The 21,309-nt window shown below is 47.4% G+C and overlaps 2 protein-coding genes across 4 annotated transcripts; one reads left to right on the top strand and one right to left on the bottom strand.

The window, feature by feature from the left end:
* Positions 1-1,227: 1,227 nt before the first annotated feature.
* Positions 1,228-12,441, bottom strand: ACAD8 (acyl-CoA dehydrogenase family member 8). Its single transcript, XM_081889949.1, has 11 exons — positions 12,287-12,441; positions 10,615-10,715; positions 9,384-9,553; positions 9,174-9,283; positions 8,115-8,191; positions 7,388-7,525; positions 6,281-6,416; positions 6,068-6,165; positions 4,748-4,900; positions 3,351-3,453; positions 1,228-2,323 (listed from the first exon to the last, which is right to left on the bottom strand). Exons 1-11 carry the CDS (start codon positions 12,384-12,386, stop codon positions 2,271-2,273), a joined length of 1,239 nt encoding a protein of 412 aa, XP_081746075.1. The 5' UTR covers positions 12,387-12,441; the 3' UTR covers positions 1,228-2,270.
* Positions 12,442-12,573: 132 nt separating this feature from the next.
* On the top strand, positions 12,574-20,690 carry THYN1 (thymocyte nuclear protein 1). 3 transcript variants are annotated; one of them, XM_081890030.1, is made up of 8 exons: positions 12,574-12,848; positions 13,846-13,900; positions 15,132-15,355; positions 16,607-16,675; positions 17,643-17,735; positions 18,157-18,252; positions 19,736-19,886; positions 20,443-20,690. In XM_081890030.1, the coding sequence occupies exons 2-8, from the start codon at positions 13,858-13,860 to the stop codon at positions 20,511-20,513; spliced, it is 747 nt and encodes a 248-aa protein (XP_081746156.1). In that variant the 5' UTR covers positions 12,574-12,848; positions 13,846-13,857; the 3' UTR covers positions 20,514-20,690. The 3 variants fall into 3 exon arrangements, with proteins under 3 accessions (XP_081746156.1, XP_081746155.1, XP_081746157.1); XM_081890029.1 differs by having other exon boundaries at positions 12,575-12,842; positions 20,443-20,688; XM_081890031.1 differs by having other exon boundaries at positions 12,579-12,842; positions 20,438-20,676.
* Positions 20,691-21,309: the final 619 nt, after the last annotated feature.

The following is a 21,309-nucleotide window of genomic DNA, read 5'->3' on the forward strand; positions in this document are numbered from 1 at the left end:
AATCTAGAAGGCCACTTTAACAGGGAGATTAACTAACCAGATACAGATCCTACAGAATCAAAATGCAAAGGTCACATTTTACACCATTTGGCAGTGTTTTATTGCACATATAGCTGATAAGGAGCATGACCGTCAGCCGCCATCCTTAGGTCGCTTTGGGACACCCCTACGTGAGACACACGACCAATAAATAGCAGCAAACAATGGTTTTGGTTTGGTTCTCTGTTTGTATCTCGCTTTTCCAGCAACAAATGTATTCCTGCATTGCAGGAGGTTGGAGTAGATGAGCCTTGGTACCTTCCAACTCTTATGAAGATGAAAGAGAAGTGTAATTCCTTGTTCCTTTGTAAATATAATGATGCAAAGGAATATCAGCAGTTTGACGTAACCAGGAGAAAGCTAATACGCCATGCTGTTTACTTTTTGCTGATCTGTTTGTGTATTATCTTTAAAAAATAATATATATATATACACACACACACACAATTTTTTAAAAAACTTTTTAAGGAGGAGGGAGAGATAGGAGGAACAGGTCTGACCCCCTTCTTTTGCTCAGATTTTGCTGGCATTCACAATCACACTGGCCCTGCACACTCTTACGTCAGAAAGCACAGAGTTACCGGTATACTTCCCGGTATACTGGGGGGGGGGGGGAGAGCCATGACTGTTTAAAGTGGAATCATAGCTCTTTAAAATGTACGATGTGAATGTGACCAGAATGTCGGACTAGGACCTGGGAGATCAGGGCTCAAATCCCCACCCGGCCATGAAGCTCCCTGGATGACTGGGCCAGTCACTCTCTCCTACCTCGCAGGGTTGTTGTGAAGGGAGGGGGAGAGAACCATGTATACTACCCTAAGCTCCACCCTGAGCGGAGATATGAATGCAAAACATAAATAAATGAATATTTAAATTATGGTGGTCTAAACTGTCACCTATATATAAGCAAATGCGGATCTGTACTCTTTTTTGATGATGCATAAGCAGCCACTTTGTGGAGGCCACTCGCCCGCACAGGTCCTTCCGATGGCATTGAGAAACCTAATGCAAGGTGGCTTCTCATCCCTGCTTCCTTCCCAACACCAATCCACCTGAAGACCACCTCAATCTGCCAGCCTTGCAACGCTCTCTTAAGGCTGAGGTACAGGAAAAAGCAGCAAAAGGCACATCAGCAGGATTGTACTCTTAACCAAAAAAGTAAGGGGGGGAATGACAATGCAAACCAAGTTAGAAACAGCAATTTATTGATTCCAGCATGGAGTAGCAAAAGAAAATGACCTGGATCAACACTCTTGACACTCTTTGTGCTATTGGCACACTGGAAACTGCCAGATTGAGACCCTGTTGTGTGTCAAAAGGCTTTCCTGCTGCAGCCAAAATGATCTGATGGTGAAGAGGATTAGCACCATCTGAACGATGGTGGGAGACAGAGCGAGCTTTGGTGGAAATCGAGGGGGTTGCCGTGAGGTTTAAGACGTGGGGAACCTGTAGTCCTGGAGGACTACCAACTCCGACTTCCATCAGCTCTAGCAAGCAAGGCCAGGAATAATGAGAGCTATGGAAGGCTGCAGGTTCCCGCTCCTTACAGGAGGGACTAAGTTGCAGCCTTCCAGATATTGCAGAACTACAACTTCCATCATCCCTGACCAATGGCTATGCTGACTCCGGTGCTGATGGGAGATGTCAGCAACATCTGGATTTAGCAACCCCTGATTTAGTAAGAGAGGAGAGATCTCCTCCTCACCTGCCAACTTGACCTAAAAAAAGAGGACCTGTGTTTGAAAGAAAGGGCAAAGCTTAAAAGGCCTTTGTGGTTTTCCCCTGGGGAAAAAGGTGTAATCTCTAGGCAATAAGGATGTAACAAGACTATCCCTTTCCCCCAACCTGTGCAAAACCCAGAACGGATTTTCTCTTCCTTCTGCCCACCCGCATTGCAAGGCTCTGGTATCAAAGCCCATCAAAAGACTGTAGCTCCTGCCTTCAGGAATTGGGAGCTAACTTGAAATGCTGGAGAGGATGCAGACTGTTCAGTTTCAGCCAGTGCTGTGTTTCTTTTGGAGGAGCAGAGAAACGGGGCTGCAGCTGGCTTTTGGAGGGCAAAGGCTCTGCATTCACCACCTGCCACCTGGTGGGTTTTGAGCCGTGCCCATCGGAGCAGAGATCGGTAGGTGGGTGGAGTGCTGGTGGTGAAAAAGAAAACTCTCCTCCAAACTCTCCTTGTTTCAAATTCGTATCCAGCAAAGCAAAGGTCTGAAGACCAGCTCCTGACGCTATGCCTGTAGCAAATTCCTGGCCACGATCATCCTCATCACTTCGTTAGTGCCTTATGACCAGTGAAGCCAGATGAAAGAGAGACAGACAGACAGAAAGACAGACAGATGGACAAAGAGAGAGAGAGAGGTATTTGTTAGCAAATCACAGAACTGTGTGTATTTGGTGCATGTACTGTAAGTGCTGGGGATCTAGACGCAGATGGGGAATTCTAAGAACCCCCGTTTTCTTCCTTCCATAGATAAAGCAAGCAAGTTTATAGTCCTCATGGATGCAAAGGTTGAAAGTATGCAGGCACTACCTGCTTATGACTGCAATATCCTACCCAGGGAAAGGGATGTAGCTCAGGAGTAGAGCATGCCCTTTGCATGCGGGAGGTCCCAGGTTTAATCTCCAATGGCATTTCCTGGGGATCTCCCTGCCTGAAATCTTGCAGAGGTGCTGCCAGTCAGTGTAGACAGTACTGAGCTAGATGGACCAATGGCCTGACTCTGCATAAGGCAGCTTCCTATCTTCCCTATGTTGATTTTAAAAAGCAGAAGGTTTCCTAGCCATCTGTTAACTTGGGACCAAGTTCCCACAGCTCGCACCATGAGATGTGGCCGACCCGTGCAAGTGGGAGACATTGGTGAAGCCATTATGCAATCAGCTCATCATAGCTTAGCAGTTAATGAACATTAATGTGGGTCTTAACAGAAACAGAAAACTGGAGAGCAGGGGCTGCAGTGAACCATCAACATCGGAATCTAGGGACATAGGAAAGTGTCTTACACCGAGTTCAGACCTCTGATCTGTGTTGTCTGCACCTGTGTTCTTCACCCTGCTGTTGGACTACAACTCCCATCATCCCCAGCCAGTCTCGCCGCTGGTCAAGGATGATGGGAATTGTAGTCCCATCTGGGTAACCCAAGGTTGACATACACTACATTGGCTGGCAGCAGCTCTCCAGGGCTTCAAGGGGGAACAATCTCGGGCCTACCTGGAGGTGCCAGGGACTGAAGCAGGATCCTTCTGCATGCAGTCACCGGAATGAGGCAGGCAGCAGCCAAGGCTGCCGGGCAGCACCCCACACGACTCACCTTCCAAAATCTGGTGCACACGGATGTCTCGTACAAACTGCTGCACTGCGTAATCCTTCAGGTACCCGTAGCCCCCGTGCATCTGCAGGGCTTGGTTGCAGATCTGCACGAGACGGAATCAAGTAAGAGTCGAGCCCTAGAGCCGGGAGGGTGGGGGAGGAAATGAGCCAGTCCACAAGCCAAATGTGGCCCCTGGGACCTCCCCAGTGCTCTGCTGATTCTGTCCCACTTTGGCTGGGGGTGCGGGGACGAAAACCCTTCTATATGAGCAGACAGATGTCTCTTCTCCAAGTCCAGGGGACTGAGGTTTTTTGGAGGGGTGTGTTTACTATAGCTGGGGTGGGGAAATTAACCCTCTAGTCCCCTTTTGTTGCATTCCCACCCCAAAAAAACCTCACCCCTCCCCGTGCCACAACTGATATTGAAGAAGGCCTTTTATTGCAGCAGTAGGATGCTTTGATTTAAACCTAATTGCTGGGAGAAGAATTAGCGTATATGCCTGGCACTGGTAGGCTGCACTCAGGCTGAAATAGGTTCCCCACCTTTGTCCCCAGAAGGAGAGGACCTTGCCCGGGGCAGTGTGCTGGACACTAGGACGTCAAATCCCCACTCAGCCATGTAGCTCACTGGGTGACCCTGGGCTAGTCACCCGCTCTCAGCCCAACCTACCTCACAGGGTTGTTGTTGTGAGGATAAATCAGGGAGGACTATGCACACTACCTTTAGCTCCTAGGGGAAAAGCTGGGATATAAATGTAAATATAATAATAATAAATAACAGTAATAATAGCAGCAGCAGCAAAGTAGAACAGGGACAATAAATAATTGAGTTTAAGCACCAGTCTTTTAAAAAAATGAAAGCCGAGAGAAAGCAGACACAATACTGTAGCCTTTAAAGACTCACAGAAGCCTGGATTAAAATACAACACTGCCACCTAGTGGTTGAGTGAGTTAACCACTAAACAACAAACCTTCCCTTGACTTGAATAGTCGGACCTATAGATTTGGCTTCTGTTTCTCCTCCTGCTCTGCTTTCAGGGATAGTGGAAGCAGCAGTCTGCAAACTGCCATTCCTTGTGCTTGCTTCCCAGCTGCTGCTGCTTCCTTGCAACAGTAGCTGCGGTGAACAGCAGCAGCACCAGTGAGCTCTCTGGGCAGCCTTGCTCGAGAGAAAGTGGGTGAGCTGCAGCAGCAGCAGCTAATGCAATGGAGGTATTTTCCCAATTCCTTGGGATCATTACCACTTCTCGATCATTCCCCAAGATGGCGTCTTTTAAATACCGAAGAAGAAGCCTTTAACGTTTGAAGATGCAAAAAGCGCCACCTTTGCAACTGCAGCAAACATGCATGTCACTGGGTTTTTTTAAGGGGGGAGCGGAGGAGGGGAGATTTGCCTACCGCAAAGCATTCATCCGTGGCAAAGAGCTTGGCCATGGAGCAGAGGGCCACAGCATCCTCACGCCCCTCCTGCAGTGCCTGCGCCGCGTTTCGCACCATGAGCCGGGCAGCCACCAAGCGGGTTGCCATCTCTGCCAGCCGGAACTGGAGGTACTGCCAAAGGAGAAGCAGCAAAAGAGGTAAAGGCGTACCCAGAGGACCAACCCAGCAAGTGGCCCCACCGCTGTGAGGCTGCCCTCTCCCCCTATTTCTCCCCAACCAGGGAGCGAGGGGGCCTGCCCATAGGGGTGGGCCGAATGCTTGCATACAGAAGGACCCAAGTTCAGCACCCCATGTGTGCAGGAACAGACGCTTGTGTGAAAACCACCACAGAGGGCCTGCCGGTCAGTGTGCAGATGGTGTCGTGCTCAGTGGGGTTCACGGTTGGCAGCGCCTTATTACGTCCCTCCTGGCTGGATCACTCATAGGCCACATTCACATCATAAAGCACTGTGATGCCACTTTAAATAATTGGTGCTTCTTGCAAAGAATTATGGGAGCTGGAGTTTGTCAAAGGTGATGAGAGTTGGGAGGGAATCCCCTATTCCCCTTCCAGACCTACAATTTCCAGAGTTCCCGGGGAGGAGGGATTGATTTGTTAAACCACTCTGGGCACTGCGAGGGGAATAATAATAATAATAATAATAATAATAATAATAATAATAATAATTTTTATTTATACCCCACCCTCCCCAGCCAAGACCGGGCTTAGGGCGGCTAACACCAAATATAAAAACAATTGATTGAAATACAGCTTAAAAAACAAGATTAAAATACAACATTAAAACGCAGCCTCATTTCAGTAGAAACTCAATCAAAAACTTTTGGGGGGATAAAAATGTCAACTCTTCACCAAGGCTAACTATTCAGACTGGTCCAGACTCAAAACAGGACCTCAAAACAGCTCTTGGCACTCTTAACAAATTACAGCTCCCAGAATTCTTTGGGGGAAGCCATGATCTGAAGCACAATGGGTCAGGGCGCCTGGCTGTTAACTGGAAAGCTGCCAGTTCGAGCCCACGCAGGGACAGTATCAGAGCATTGGACTAAAGAACCCTTGAGAACCTATGATTCTAGGGATATCATTGTGCTTTGAATGGACGGTGTGAATGTGGCCTTAGCTTCTGCCCTGAGTGCAAAAGGAGGTGTGGAATCACTCCCAACCCGACTTGGAGCTGCTGGGGATCAAACCCGGGACCTTCTGGTTGCAAGGCAGGGGCTCCAACCACTGAGCTGCAGCTCTCGTTTCAGGAGTGACAGGCTGTCGCAAGATGAAGTCACCTGATTGCTAGCCAGCAGCTCCCCAAACTGCTTGCGGACATTAAGGTGATCCCGAGCCAAAAGGACTGAGGCATGGGCGGCACCTAGAGAGCAAGAAGCTGCAGGAGGAATGGGGAAGAAGACTCCATTATGCACGGGAAGCCTGGTGTCGTGTCCCCCCACCCCTGCCCCTCGTGGGCAGCCCAAACCTCCCACTTTCCCTTTCGCTCTTACCAATGTTAATCCTCCCTCCATTCAAGCCCTTCATGGCGATGTTGAAGCCCGTTCCTTCGTCTCCGAGCCGGTTGGCAACTGGAACGGCACAGTCCTCAAATATCACGGCGCGTGTCGGCTGGGAGTTCCAGCCCATCTGCAGGGGAGGGGAAAACAGAAGAGCCTTTTTTTGCTCCTGTGCTCCAATGCCACTGCTGTGTCTTAAGCCCAGTCCTATGGAACACTCTGCCACTAGAGATTCAGCGGGGTGCCTTCACTGCTAACCTTTAGACACCAGCTGAAAACATTTCTGTCCTGTTGGGCCCAGGAACCAACCTGAACCCTGTAATCGTCCTCTGAAGCCCTTTTTCGTGTGCTCCCTCCAGGAGAGGTCCTGAGGCTGGCAACACAAGAAGGGACCTTTTCTGAAGTGGCTCCCCGTCTGTGGAATGCTCTCCCCAGGGAGGTTCGGCTTGCACCTTCATTATACACCTTTAGGCATCAGGAGAAAACATTCCTCTTCAACCAGGACTGTCATCCGATGCGCTTTTAAATGTGATGTGGGAGGGGGAATTATTGTGTTTTTTCTGTTCTTACTTTTATCATGTATTTTGTGTTTTTTTTAATACTGTATTTTTATGTTGTGAACTGCCCTGAGATCTACAGGGATGGGGCAGTATACACATTTTCAGTGCTTTTTTTCTGGGGGGATGGAGAGGTACGCATACCCCTAAACATTTTGTGAATCTCTGTACTTTTGTCCATTTACTGTATTTACTTTTCACAATTCCAACTATAAAATGGTGATTTTCTTGAGTCAAAATGAGAGTACCCTTAAACATTTTTTAAAGAAAAAAGCACTGCACATTTTAATAACAACAACAACAACAATTTTAAAACAAAGCACCATTCTTCCACAATGGTTTGTTGGTGTTTGTTTTTAACTTTTTATGGTTTGATGTTTTTATTGCTGAAAACTGTAGAATTTTTTAAATAGAGAAATAAAATATACTGGCTGGCCACTTAAGCAAGTCCCCACAGTGGCAAAAGTGGCATATTTTTAATCTGAATGCAGCATGCACCCCAAAAGCTAAGAGTGTCTCCTTGCCCCCCCCCCGACCTGCTTACCTTTTTCTCCTTTTTGCCAAAACTCAAGCCAGGAGTCCCCTTCTCCAGAACCAGGCATGAGATTCCTTTGGGACCTGGCCCTCCCGTCCGGCACATCACCACATACAGGTCTGTGTCACCACCACCGCTAATGAAGGCCTAGGAAGACAAGAAAAAGGATGGCTCAAGAGAAAGAGGAAGGGAAGGGAAGGGAAGGAGGGAGAGTCTACTAGAGCCGCATCTCCAACTCTGGTCAACATCTGCACATCTGGAGAAGGGAAGGGAATGGGGTGGGGGAGACAGCTGCAAAGAAGCAGGAGCCTGGGGGGAGGCTCAGCAGTGGGTCTCCTGCTTCGTTGTTCAAGGGCAGTTATCTGACTGCTAGCCCACAGCACACATCTGGAAACAAGACTGCTCCTGAAATGATAACCATCACCTGACCTAACCACACTGCGCATTTATCCGCTTCCCTTTTCAAAGCTATCTTAAGCCAGATAGCTGTAAGAAAAACAAGTGGAATTCCCAAAGCAATCTTCAGACCCAAATAATTTATGTGCAGAAGGCATGGGGGGGGGCAGGGACTGCAGAAGGGAGAAAATATTGCATTCTGGACATCTGTAGCAATGACTGCTTGGACCACCGAAATAGCCTAAAGAGGGGGAAGGTAGTTAATTCTGCACAAGAATATTTTGGAGGGTTTGTTGAGGCGAAGATGAAGAGTGGGTGTCAAAGAGGAGGACCCTGGTACCTTGGAGCCGTTCAGAATGTAAGTGTCCCCTTTCTTCCGGGCTGAAGTTAGCAGCGAAGCCGCATCACTTCCACTTCCTGTATGGGAAAGAAGAGGCAGACAATTGCAACTGAGATACAGTTAAAAGAGCAATAAAGAGAGGCCCGGGTTCCAATTTTTGGGGTGCTCACAGGGTGGCCTTCAACACCTCAGATCAACAAGGATATTGTAGAGCCAGAAAAGGCTCAGAAAAGGACACCCAAAATGAGCAAGGGAATGGAGTGACCCTCCCCCCCCCCGCCAGGTGAAGAAACGCTGCAGTGTTTGGGACCTTTTAGTGAAAAAGCAAGAAAGAGGTGGCATGATAGAGGTTTATAAAATTAACCATGGCATGGAGAGAGTTGATGGAGAAAAGTTTTTCTCCATCTCTCATAACACTAGAACTCGTTGGCATACAGGGAAGTTGAATACTGGAAGATTTTCATTGATATAATAAAAAATAAAAAGTACTTTTTCATACTATGCATAGTTCAACTATGGAACTCACTCCCGCAGGAGGCAGTAACTACAGTGGTACCTCGGGTTAAGTACTTAATTTGTTCCGGAGGTCCATACTTAACCTGAAACTGTTCTTAACCTGAAGCACCACTTTAGCTAATGGGGCCTCCTGCTGCTGCCACACCGCCGGAGCACAATTTCTGTTCTCATCCTGAAGCAAAGTTCTTAACCCGAGGTATTATTTCTGGGTTAGCGGAGTCTGTAACCTGAAGCGTATGTAACCCGAGGTACCACTGTAGCTTGCTTTGAAAGACTTGGATACATTCATGGAGCGGTCCTCATTTTCCATCTGCAATCCTGAGACTGTAGAACATTGTCTGAAGTGGTTTCCTCTGCCATTTGGACTCTTAATTTCATCTACTCTGGATATCCTCAAAAGTTTTTCAACTGCTTTCTTCTTCTTCTATATGAGGGAGCAGAGACACTTACCTGTTTCTCCATTGCTGCTGTTGCTTTCCCACAGAAATCAATACAATATAATTTGATGAAAAACTTTTAACTAAATGAACAAATCTCCCTCACCTGGCTCAGTCAGACAGTAGGAGGAAAGCTTTTCCATGCTGCAAAGCGACGGGCAGAACTTGTGCCTCTGTTCCTCTGTCCCAAAGGTGTCGATCATCCAATTGCACATGCTGCAGCAGCAACGACAACCACAAGAAAAGGGGTCACGATGCAGACCCTCTGCCTCCCATTGGCCTTCCTGGCCGAGCCCTTCTGCCTCCCATTACTCACTTGTGGATGCTGATATAAGCTGTCGTACTGACACAGCCCGTCGACAGAGCCTCAAAGATGATGGAGGTGTCGAGCCGGGACAACCCAGAGCCCCCCACGTCCGGCTGCACATAGATCCCACCAAACCCCAGCTGAGCTGCTTTCCGCACTGTCTCCACAGGAAATATTTCCTACAAAGAGAGAGAGGGGAAACAGTTCTTCATTTGGGTTTTCGACAAATCTTGAGGTTTTGTCCCCCCCCCTTCTCTTCCTTTTCTCAAGGACAACTATTTCTTTGAAGCAGCAGGTGAGCACCCCTCACCCACCGACCACAATATTGGCTTACTAGAATAACTGCTACGTGAGAGAAGCTAGGAGAGCCATCTTCAAATATCTAAAGGGCTGCCACATGGAGAATGGAACTCTGAACCAATGGTTTTGAGTTACAGGAAAGGAGAGATTCCAGCTAAACATTAGGAAGAACTTTCCGAGGCTAAGAGCTGTTCAACAGTGGAATGGACTCCCTTCGGAAGGTAGTGGACTCTCCTTCATTGGAGGTTGTTGAACTAAGGTTGGATGGCCAATTGTCCTGGGTGCTTTAGTTGAGATTCCTGCATTGCAGGGGGTTGGACTAGATGGCCCTTGGGGTCCTTTCCGACTCTATGGTAAGATTTTAAAACTGTTATATACTTCTTAAAAACCACACACATCCAAAATAAATTGAAGAACAGACCATGTGTCCAGACAGACCCACTAAAGCAGATGCTTTTCAGCAGGTTTCTAAAAGAATATAATAATAATAAAATAATAAAATTTTATTTATATCCCGCCCTCCCCAGCCGAAGCCAGGCTCAGTGCGGGGAGGTGCTTGCCTAATGTCAATTGGCAGGGAGTTCCAACGTTCCAGGTGCTGCCACACAAAAGGAATTACTCCTTACAATTGTGGAGGGAACACTGTGTGGCTTTGAAGTGGCAAAACCTGATGCATACATATTAAAACATACTCCAATGAGGTGCCTCTTGAAGTACAGGGTAACTTACCAGTGAATAAACAAGCGCTACCACTCAGAAGCCAGGGAAGGTCACCTTTATCATTTTATGTTTGCTAGTGAGTAGCAGAAGCGAGGAGCCCCAAGCAAACGAACCAATCAGCAGTAGCAAACAGCGGCAGGCTTTCCCCACCTGCTCTCTTGGTAGGGCACTTAAGCACTGCCATCAGATCTGGTATCTACACGCCTAGTGGATTCCTCACCTTTTCATCCCACTCAGCCATGTGGGGGGCCATCTCTTTGGCAGCAAAGTCAAAGGCCACTTTTTGGAACTCCTTCTGCTCCTCGGTCAAACCCACTGTGGCTGGGAGGCAGAAGAAATTGGAGAAGCTTTCAAAGCAGAGACAAGGAAAAAAGGAGGAAGACATCCTCCAATAAACAGGTCACTTTAGGTTAATGAAAGTAATATTTATTGCTGCATGCCACCCAATCTCCAAGTAGTGCGAGGTTCCAGGCACCGACCCAGGGTTTGGAGACAGTAGAGGTTGTGGTGTCTTTATGATATATGGTTTATTTACACATATACACAAGCTGAGCCTACGATGGAGGGAATCACACCACTAACAACCCGATGAGGTCTTGCACTTCCCTTGACCATGGTTTGTATTTAAACAGAAATCAGGCATGGCTCTGACTCTCAGCAGCCCAGCCTACTTCTAGATTCTCGCTCTTACACACTCTATTTTAGCTCTTGTCCTTCTCACCAGCCAGTTAAGGTACAGGAGCACCCATTTTCCCTCTGGCCCAGAGCTGCTTCCGTGGTTACCTTAATGACATACTTAGGCCACTATCTCGCCAAGAAACTGGCCTGACTACTCCAGCAATTGAATCCTTGCCAGGTCCAGGAATTAGAAGGGGACTTGGGGATACGGCCCAACTCACATCATTATTTATCTGGAGCATTCCTGCTTTGCTTCTGAAACAGCTTGCACATAATCAGCTACAACAAGACACGTTTTCTGCATGCAGGCTTGCAATTCAAAAGCCAAGGCACAGAAGGAAAAAGGGGCAGGGAGGGGGTGGTGGAAATGACAATTGTTAAAAATTAAGTAATGGTTTTTGTAATGAATAACTGGAATGGCCTCATAGAGGTGGTGGAATGAATTCTGCTTCTCATCTCTCCCACTGAGGCAAGCAGGCAACGGTTAAGGGAAAGGAAAACTAATAATAATAATAATAATAATAATAATAATAATAATATACCTAGGAAGCACGCTCAAAGTGACCTGAGATTTTAGGAATGTTTAAGACGTTGCAAAATCAGGCCAGGCTCAGCTCCACCCTTTTTGCCAACTGGGGCATGCTTCTGGTTGCTCTGATGGTGCTCAGCACATGAGGAACAAAGGGGAAAGCCTCGTCTCACTGCCAGAGCATCTACTTTGCATGCAGAAGGTCCCAGATTCAGTCCCCAGTGGCATCTCCAGGTGGCCATGCTGACTGGGATCAATTGGGAGTTGTGGCCCAAAAGTATTTGGAAAGCCAGAACCAACCTCCCTCTCCAGCAAGAATCCTCCTTAATAGCGTCATTGCAGACAGAAGCCCAACAGACGAAGCATGACCCAAACAGCACACCCCCGTGCTGAGAACGACAAGCAACCTCCACTCCGATTATCTCCGTGCAAAAAAAAGGAAGAATCCGCCGATGTAGCAGAATAGTTGGCAGGAGTTCAACCGGTGGTGTCTTCCTCCCGGTACATTACCACGCGGTGGCCAACGCAACCTGTTGGATCTCTGCCTGCCGCACCTCCGCTAAAGGCAAGGGAGTCCGGCTATTTGCTGCTTTCCCCCCAGCTAACAGACGAACTCCGCTCTTCCCCAGAGGACTGTCCCTAACCCGAAACAGCAGACTCTTAGGTTATCTCCCCTTAATCTTACGGTCTATGCAGGAGGCGATGTCTCGGCGCCCCCATGCGTGCCTCCGTCCAGGAAGCCTCCTCAGTTGGGCCCCCAGGCTGCAGCACACTCTCCAAGCCATGGCCAGCACCACCTAAGTCGCCCAGGCAGGTGAACGAGGTCCGGGTGGCCGCTCTGCATTGTGGGAATCGTTGTTCTCAGCTCCACAGGCTGCCGTTACTTTTCTTTCTGTCTCCTACCCAAGAAGACTACAATCCCCAGAAGCCATTGCAAAGGGCTTGCCCGGGCTTCTGAGGTTGTGGCGTCTTTTTCTCCCCAGGGTTTTCCAGCTGTTAGTTCTCCGATTGGCTGCAAAGCAAGGGGCCGGTCTTAAAGGCATAGCTGCGGGTTGCAAAACGAGTATTTAACCTCCGAACTAAACAGGCATTTAGCAGCGGAAGCGTTTCTGGTTTTTTTGTTGTTGTTGTTGCAGTCAGGCGCGCCAATTTCTAAAGCTGGAGAGACAGAAAGGACGCTATTAAGAGGAAGGAAAGTTGGACAGTCGCGTATCTGTGCCACCACGGCACCAATTTTACAGGTACAGGTGGGTGCTATCCCCTCCTTATGGTCTTTGACTTTTGATGGGCTTTTATTTAATACATGTATACCTTCTGGGAGCAAAATGCAGCGCTCATTGTTCTCCCTGCCCCCCTGATTTAATACTCAACAACACCCCTGCGAGGTAGGTTAGGCTAGGTATCTTCAACCTTTTCAGACTCAGGAGGACCCCCTTGTAGCCCAGCCATGCACGTGGGGAACCGTTTCTTAATCATTTACCATGCATTTTCATGGTGGTAATGCTCCTGTTGCAACCTATCTTGGATCAAGCTGTGACCCACCACTTGAAGACCAGTGGGCTGGGATAAAGAGAAAGAGCGGCCTTTTGATTGCAGAACTGGGATCTGAGCCTTAATTTTTTTTTCCCCAGTCCTGGAGTGATGGAGGCACTGCCAATCAAATCGAAAAATTCATAGGAAGCTGCCTTATACTCAGTCAGACAACTGATTCATGTAGCTCAGTATTGTCTACACTGACTGGCAGCAGCTCTCCAGAATTTCAGGCATGGAACCTTCCCAGCCCAACCTGGAAATGCCAGGGACTGAACCTGGAACCTCGTGCATGCTTAGTGACAGAGAGGCTCTGTCACTAAGCTCCAGTCCTTCCCCAAGTCTTACCACTCTTGTTGCGCTTCATATAATGAATCATAGAATTGTAGAGTTGAAAAGGACCCTTAGGGTCATCTAGTCCAACCCCCTGTAATGCAGGAATCGTTTGCCCGACGTGGGGCTCAACCCCATGGCCCTAAGATTAAGAGCAGGCATAGGCAAACTTGGCCCTCCAGATGCTTTGGGACAATTCCCATCATTCCTGACCACTGGTCCTGTTAGCTAGGGATCATGGGAGTTGTAGTCCCAAAACATCTGGAGGGCAGAGTTTGCCTATGCCTGATTAAGAGTCTCGTGCTTTACAAACTGAGCTGTTGATGCAAGAAAGTATTTCCTGCTTTGCTTTCTCTTAAGATTCTTCCTCCCTTCTTCTAGGCAGCTGGATAAATGCCTCCGAAAGGGAAGAAAAGAGGCCGTGCAGCCTTGACAGGTCAGTGGGGTAGTCAGGCTCAAGCAATATTATCCAGAGTTCAGTTTACTTAAAAAAGGTAAAAACTATTGATAAAGAAAGAGCCAACTTGGGCTGCATCTTCTGTGTGCTGCTCTTTTTTTTTGGATATATACACTAAGGGATGTTGAAATGTGAGCTACTCAGCACCTGTAGCTAAAGATTTATATCAGGAATAGGGAACCTGTGGCCCACCAGGTCGCTCCCATCATTCCTGACCTATGTTGGCTGATGGGAGTTGTAGTCCAGCAACATAGAGAGGGCCACAAGTGTCCCCTCCCCCACTGAATGATGGATTTGATAGTTGGCCTATTTCTCTGACCCCTCTCCTGCCCAGTATGTCTGGTCTCACTCATCCCTGATCTCTCTCTCCCCAAAACGCCCTCTCGCCTGTCTGATCCATCAGCCTTGCAAATAAGGCTGCAAAGTTACTAGCCTGCCAATCAAGTTTAGTAGGTGCTATCAGCTTGCAGAGGAGAAGCAATGGATGGATCTCTCCCTCTAGCACCCTGTTTCATTAGCATTGTGAGTCAGGAGGAAAAGGTCTCTCTTCCAGATATACCTGGAAAAAACAGAGATTGAGCCTCGGACCATTTACCTGCAGTCCCTCCCTTATAAGAAGCTGCCTTATACCAAGTCTGAGCATTGGTCCATCAAGGTCAGTATTGCCTACACTGACTGGCAGTGGCTCTCTGGGGTTTCAGGCCAGGAATCTCTCTCAGCCCTACTTGGAGATGCTGGGGACTGAACCTGGAACCCTCTGCACACAAGGCAGATAGTCTACCACTGAGCTATAGGGCCCTTCCTTTTCACTTGCCTCCCAGGTCTGTGGCTAAAACCCCTGCCCTGAGCATTTGGAATGTTCCTATGTATTTCATGACCTCACAGCAGCACAGCCAATGACAAATCAGTATAGCAAGTAGCAAGCAAGCAGCTGCTGGTAAATGTAAATGTGCTGTGTCTGAGCACAAACAGGAGAGATCAGCAACAGCTTCCAGCAGGCAAACCACAATATCTAAAGATGGACATTGTGCATCCTTTTCCTCCCAGTTACTTATGAATCATTTTCCAAAGTGACTTTTTAAAATAGATTAGCTGAAGCCCACCAAGCTGACATTATTCTTTGCTCCCCTTCCCACTTTCCTCATGTCCTTTCAAAATTCATCTTCCAAATACCCGTGGTATGCCCTCTGAATTCTTTGGATCCTTCAAGCTCCAAAAGAACCTGATTTTAAAGAGGCCAGATCTGAGCTGCAGGGGGAGAGCAAGAGACCCAGATTGCAGAGAGTCGAGATGAAAAGCCTTGCAACCGGAAATGTTACAGAAACCTCTGAGGTAGAAGCCCGTGCTGAGCAGGACAGAAACAAGAGAGCCCACACCCATTGGCTAATGAAATCTGAACCCGAGAGTAGGTTTGAGAAGGGTGTAGATGTGAAGGTAAGCAAGCCATCTTCTATGGGAGATGTGTGCATTTCGCTCTCGCTTTTATTATTATCATTAATAGTTTTATGTAGTAATTACACACAACAAACATAACAATCCCAAAGAGAAAATAAAAACATAAGGTTCTCTCGAACCTTTGGACTAACCTCCCTCCCTGGGTTCCATTTTTAAATTTTATTCCTGCATATTTTACTGTAATCTATTATATGTCTAGAGTATCTAAAGTTCATGTTACTTTACAAGAGTTATTGTATTCCTGCTAATGATTTCAACTGCTTACAGTGGTCCCTAAGATATGTTATAAAATTATGTTATAAAATCCAGTCCTTAATAAAAATTTGGTCTTCTTGATTTCTGATCTGTCCCATCATTTTTGCCATTTTGGCATAGTTCATCAACTTGATCTGCCATTCTTCTCTGGTTGGGACTTTATCTTCTTCCCATTTCTGGGCTAAGAGCATCCGTGCTGCTGTCGCCGTGTACATAAACAGTCTTTTCTTCTCTTTTGGTAATTCCGCACCTACAATTCCTAACAAAGCTTCTGTGTGTTTTTTTTTTAAACAAAAGTTACCTTAACCGGGTTTTTTTTAAAAAAAATCATTATATATCATTTCCCAGAACTCTTTTACCATCCCACATGTCCACCACATATGGTAAAAGGTGCCTTCTTTCTTTTTGCATTTCCAACACACATTTGAAGCAGTTCTATACATCCTTGCTAGTTTACTAGGTGTTAGATACCAGCGGCACATAATTTTCATATAATTTTCTTTCAAGGTACAGTAAGCTTTAAATTTTAATCTTCTTTCCATAACTTTTCCCATAATAAAAGCTATATATTATAACCAAAATATCTTGCCTGGTGTATCATTACAGATTCACTCTCTGTCTGTCTCTTTGCCTGTCTCTCCCTCCCCAAGTGGCTGCTCCATCTGTACACTCTGCTCACCAACCCCACCAACCCCTTTGCTCCTCACACCTGACCAACCTCCCCTTCCTTTGTATCTTGCCCACCCCCAGAAATCACCCCAAGCCCCTCGTGCCTTACTTAGTGCAGACCAAACCTTTCAAAACTGCACAGATCTTTTTTGGGGGGGGAGGAGGTGTGTGTCTTAAAATTCCCAAGCAACACCAGGTATGAACAAGGCTGCCAGTAATAAATGAAATGCTGAACTTTTCTTTTCTTTTTTAAAGGCGCAATTAGGCATTTTGGGTAACGTATGTTTATTTTATTTTATTATCCAGTTTGGCATTGAAGATTTAAAAGCTCAACCCAATCAGACAGCATGCTGGGACGGAGTCAGGAATTACCAGGTAAGTAAAGTCAACTGTAGCAACGGCATTGATCAATAAATTTATTCTCACAAAAAAAAGGGGGGGGTTTCTGAGCAGCAAATAGCTATTCTGGATGGATGTGATATTGTGTAGATTCTAATCAACTTGCCTTCCAATCAAAGCTTACAGTGGGAGAACACAGATATGTTTTGGCACTTTAAAGTTCTGCTGTCCATTTCCACCTTTTATTTTTGCCTGTGCTGTTGATATTTAAGACAAGTTGAGTTGCAAATTCAAACCATAGTTTCTAGCATTGATGAGAATGAGCCTAGGCCGGGATGTGTTTTTGAACTCTGATGATGTTCCGTGCTTGCCTGGATGGGACAGGTGAATGTGTCGAAACTAGTCAAGCTAAGAAAGGTAAAATCCACGTATTTTGCTCTGCCTACTCTTGCCTCTGGCCCCACCCTCCACTGGCATGTGGCCCCTGGAAGGTTTCCCAGAAGAGAACATGGCCCTTGGGCTGAAAACAGTCCCTCTTCTCTGGGTTAGCATGACATCTGGATTGACGAGTAATGGTTTATAATCAGCTAGCAAACCGGAACCGGAAACCATGGTTTGTTATCCATTGTTTGCTCTAACTATGGTTTGGTGCAATGTTTGAACTGACAGATCACAGTCCACCTCTTGCTTTGCCAGCTCCCTGGAGACCAGGGTGCTGAGGAGGTCCTGTGGAAAAGGAAAGTGATCAAATAGTTCTAAAACTATGGTTTGCCTGTCTGTGAGTTTTGGCTCCCTGCATCGAGTTCTAAACAAGGGTTAGCACAATCCATGGCTTAATATAACTGAACTGAACTTTGAGTCCCCTGCTTACCTCACATCCTCTCCTTCAAAATATGAGGCATGGTGGCTATAGTGCTAATTACCTGCAAGGAGATACGGATTATCTGTAGCCCTTCTGTCGGGTGGTATGAATAAGATGATCCCTGCTCTTCTGTTTTGGCAGGCACGGAATTTCCTGAAGGATATGAAAGCTGGCCAGGAAGCCTTCTTCTACCATAGCAACTGTAAAGAGCCCGGGATTGCTGGCATCATCAAGGTGAGAGGAACCAGGGGTGGTTCACAACTGTGTGAAATAACAATATTAAAACCCATTTAAAACAAATTAGTCTCAGGAATAGGGGTGGCTCCCAAATATAGACATATACCTTAGGTCTCAAAGAGAAGTGCATCTTCAGTGTACAATGTGTGTAGCTCCTAACACCCAAGAGGGTCTGCAGGGAAGGAGGTGGTCTTCCAGCTATTTGGGGCCTAAGTCCTGTTGTTACAGAGGAGAGCTGGAAGTTCTGATACGGAACATACAGCTGGCAAATTGCCATCTTCTTCAGTTGAGTGGGTCGCACATTTGGATGTGAGTGTCAAGTCATAAATGCTGATGACTATCTCAAAGCAGTGTCTACTCCACGGCTACTCTCTGTTTGCGAGTCGTGTTCTAGTTGTGCTTCTCTCCTGAATTCTAGATAGTGAAGGAGGCATATCCCGATCACACCCAGTTTGAAAAGAAAGATCCTCACTACGATGCTTCCAGCACCAAAGAGAAACCCAAATGGTTCATGGTAAGATTGCTGTTGCTTGGCAAATTGGGTTTTCAAGGATCGGCTCTGGTTAGGCACAGCTGGCTCTGATCTCATCACGCGTATACCAGGGTTAGGGAAATTCTTTGGCAGAGCAACAGACTTGACTCTCCCTTATGCACACGAGCCATTCAGGAGTCTTAACCACAGGTGCCAGGGGTGCAGGGTGCCCGGGCACCAGGCTCTCAGGGGCGCCAGGCCGAAAGTCTGGGGCCCAAGAGTTGGCATCCGGAGAAGAGCCCACCTGTCGGTCAGAGCGCCATGGCGGGCTCTTGTGCTGCGGGCGGCTCTGCGCTGTGAGTTCAGGAGCCAGCGAGACACTGAGGTGGTCAGCTGGCTCCGCCCTCCTGCATGCCCAGTATTGGCGCAGGACCATGGAGAGGCCCGTCCAGCGCACATTGCTTACACCACGAGGTGCCCGGCTTCACTCAGATGCTGACGCCTCAGGCTGGTTTGTTGCACTAGGCTCCTTATGTTTCCTGTTTTCATTTCCTGAGCAGAGATAAGCGTGTGTCAGCAACCTAAAAAAGAGTTGACAACTTTGGGGAACCGTTCCTTAGAAAAGGTCAACAACTTTGGGGTTCTCCCCCTAAAGAAAGGTCAACAACTCTGGGCAACCGGGGGCGGGGCACCAGGCAGATCTTTGCACCCCAGCACCACATATGCTTAAGATGGCCCTGAGAGCACAGCTTTCTGTATCCTCCATCCAGGCTGGCGAGAAGCATCGCTTGCAGTCCAAGGACACATTCCAGCCAGGCAAAAGCATTTGAGGAGGCTGTGGAACAGGGTGAGGAAGGTTTAGCCTGGGGAGAGGCCTCAGAGGCCTCATATGGAGATACTGCTGGTCACATCTGACCCTGAGGGGCCCGACAGTTCGCCATCCCTCGTGTCAAAGAAGGAAGTGGGACAAATAATGGTCCTTTTGTTCCTCTTTAAAACAGCCACAAATGAGTTATTTTTGTATATGTGGGCTTGTAAACAAGGCAAATGGTGCATTACAAACTTGTGGTGTTGTTTTTTTTTGCAAAGCTGAAAATAAATCTCCTTCCATTGCAGTAAGTCTCGCAGCTAAGTATATCTCGCAAATGATATATACTATCGGCCTCCTTTTCTAAAGCATTAATTAATGGATGCTTTTCTTCCAAAAGAGGGAAGTTTCGAGCAGTCTTCTACTCCTACTCATTCTGCTTAATATTTCACATCACCCGGCAAGATGCAGAGACAAATCCTTCCATTTCTCTCTGAGCTTCTCTCATTCAGTGTTAATAACTCTTCACTCACTTTTGAATAAGTAACTGCTCTGCACAGCCAGCAAAGGGGAGGCAGAATCTTCTTGCAAGTGCCTCACAATGCCAGATAGCACAATCTTGCCAGCCGCACTTGTGCAGACTGGCAAGAGCAAAAGTTGCAGACCCCAAGGTCCAACTCCCTTCCCTAAGGGATGCTCCTTCCTTTGTGCTTGCAGGTGGATGTCCAGTTTGTGCGAATGACCAAGCGGTTCATCCCTCTGGCCGAGCTGAAACTTCACCACCAGGCGCACAAAATCTCCGGAGGGCCCCTGAAAGATGCGGCTCTTTTCACCAGGCAGAGGCTCTCGGTCCAGCCCCTGACGGATGGTAAGCCCGTTTGCCGCTTTGCTAGATGTTCACCTGCACTTTTGGATCTTCAAAGCATCACTTGATGCAAGGGATGGCAGCTCTTCCCTATCCTGCCAACCAAAACAACAATAATAATAACCCAAATCAGGCTGCCCAGCCATTCAGCCCTTGGAGGCTAAAGATGCAGGAATGCTTAACTCGTACCCCACCTTAGCTTTACCTGTGTTTTAACTTGCCGGGTGCCCCTATTTTGGGGAGAGCATAAGAGCAGCCATGCTGGACCAGACCAGTGGCCCATCTAGTCCAGCAACCTGTTCTTACAGTGGCCAACCTGATGCCCCAATGGGAAGCCCCCTCTTGCACCTTCCGGCAACCTGGGACTCAGAAGTAAAACAGGTGGGACCGTGTCCTTGGCAAAAGACTTTCCTTATCCCAGGTGCCTCCAGATGCTGCTGAACTTCACCTCCCACCCCACCCCCTGCAATCTGTGGCTGGTGGAGTCCACCACCTGGAAGGCACCAGGATGGCTACCCCTGCCTTATTGCACCTTTCTCTGTTTTCTTTTAAAGAGCAGTTTGCATTCATTTTGAGCCTGGAAGAGGAAAAGCACTGAGAGCTGCACCGAATTGCTATCGCTTTGGCTGAGCTGATGCTGCAAAAAAACCAACAACAACAACAAAAACCAACCCAGTTTGCTCCTGAACAATGGTGTGCTTTTTCGAACTTCGAAATCCACCAAAGCCTGGTTATAGCTGCATTTGTTATCTGTGGCCTTCTGTTTTGTCTGCTTTAAATTACATTTTTAATATATGTGTGCCTATTTTTACCAAGGAGTCTTTTTAAAAAATATTAACTCCCTGCCATTTGTCCCTCACAAGGACCCTTGAGGTGGCTTATGCATACAAAAATTCCATAGTTGGTACAGTGGAAGTCAAGAGCTGATAGCTGGTGCGGTCACTGGGATGAGAATCTGCACCTTAAAGTAAAAAGGGGACATGATTCATCGCCAGCCAGCCACCTGGCCAAATAAGGAGGTCTTAACAGGTGTAGAACACATGAGATGTGGCTAGCAGAACCTCTGTTGCAGGGCATGGGGCTGGGTATGCACCTTGCCTTTAAGGCACATTCTTTCCCTCAAAGCATTCTGGGCACTGTAGTTTAAGGGTTGCTGGGAACTGTTCAGTCTTGTGAGCTCTAAACTACAGCACCCAGAATTCTTTGAGGGGAAAGAATGGGCTTCAGGCATGTTTTAAAGGTAATAGTGCCTATGCACCCTCAGCTTTCTGACTGCTGACCTGGAGCTTAATGGTGGGTCTTTGAGCAGCACCTCTGTGGATGATCTTTGGGCCAGTGAGCTTTTTGCAAGACAAAGACCCTTCAATGTGCTATTTTCAAAGGGCGGAACAAACGGCCAGACATATAAAGCACAGGCTAAAGGGGT

This window comes from Podarcis melisellensis (assembly GCF_964234715.1).
Source record: "Podarcis melisellensis genome assembly, chromosome: 15".
Lineage (NCBI taxonomy): Eukaryota > Metazoa > Chordata > Lepidosauria > Squamata > Lacertidae > Podarcis > Podarcis melisellensis.

Bases quoted from the DNA above. Each gene is read 5' to 3' on its own strand.
- ACAD8 (XM_081889949.1), bottom strand. From the start codon at position 12,386: ATGGCTTGGAGAGTGTGCTGCAGCCTGGGGGCCCAACTGAGGAGGCTT. The intron at 10,716-12,286 runs GTAAGATTAAGG...TCTGCCTCCCAG, and splicing joins CATCGCCTCCTGCATAGACC to CCACAGTGGGTTTGACCGAG. The intron at 9,284-9,383 runs GTGAGTAATGGG...TTGCTGCTGCAG, and splicing joins GCTTATATCAGCATCCACAA to CATGTGCAATTGGATGATCG.
- THYN1 (XM_081890030.1), top strand. From the start codon at position 13,858: ATGCCTCCGAAAGGGAAGAAAAGAGGCCGTGCAGCCTTGACAG. The intron at 17,736-18,156 runs GTGAGAGGAACC...CCTGAATTCTAG, and splicing joins GGATTGCTGGCATCATCAAG to ATAGTGAAGGAGGCATATCC. The intron at 19,887-20,442 runs GTAAGCCCGTTT...TTTAAAGAGCAG, and splicing joins GGTCCAGCCCCTGACGGATG to TTTGCATTCATTTTGAGCCT.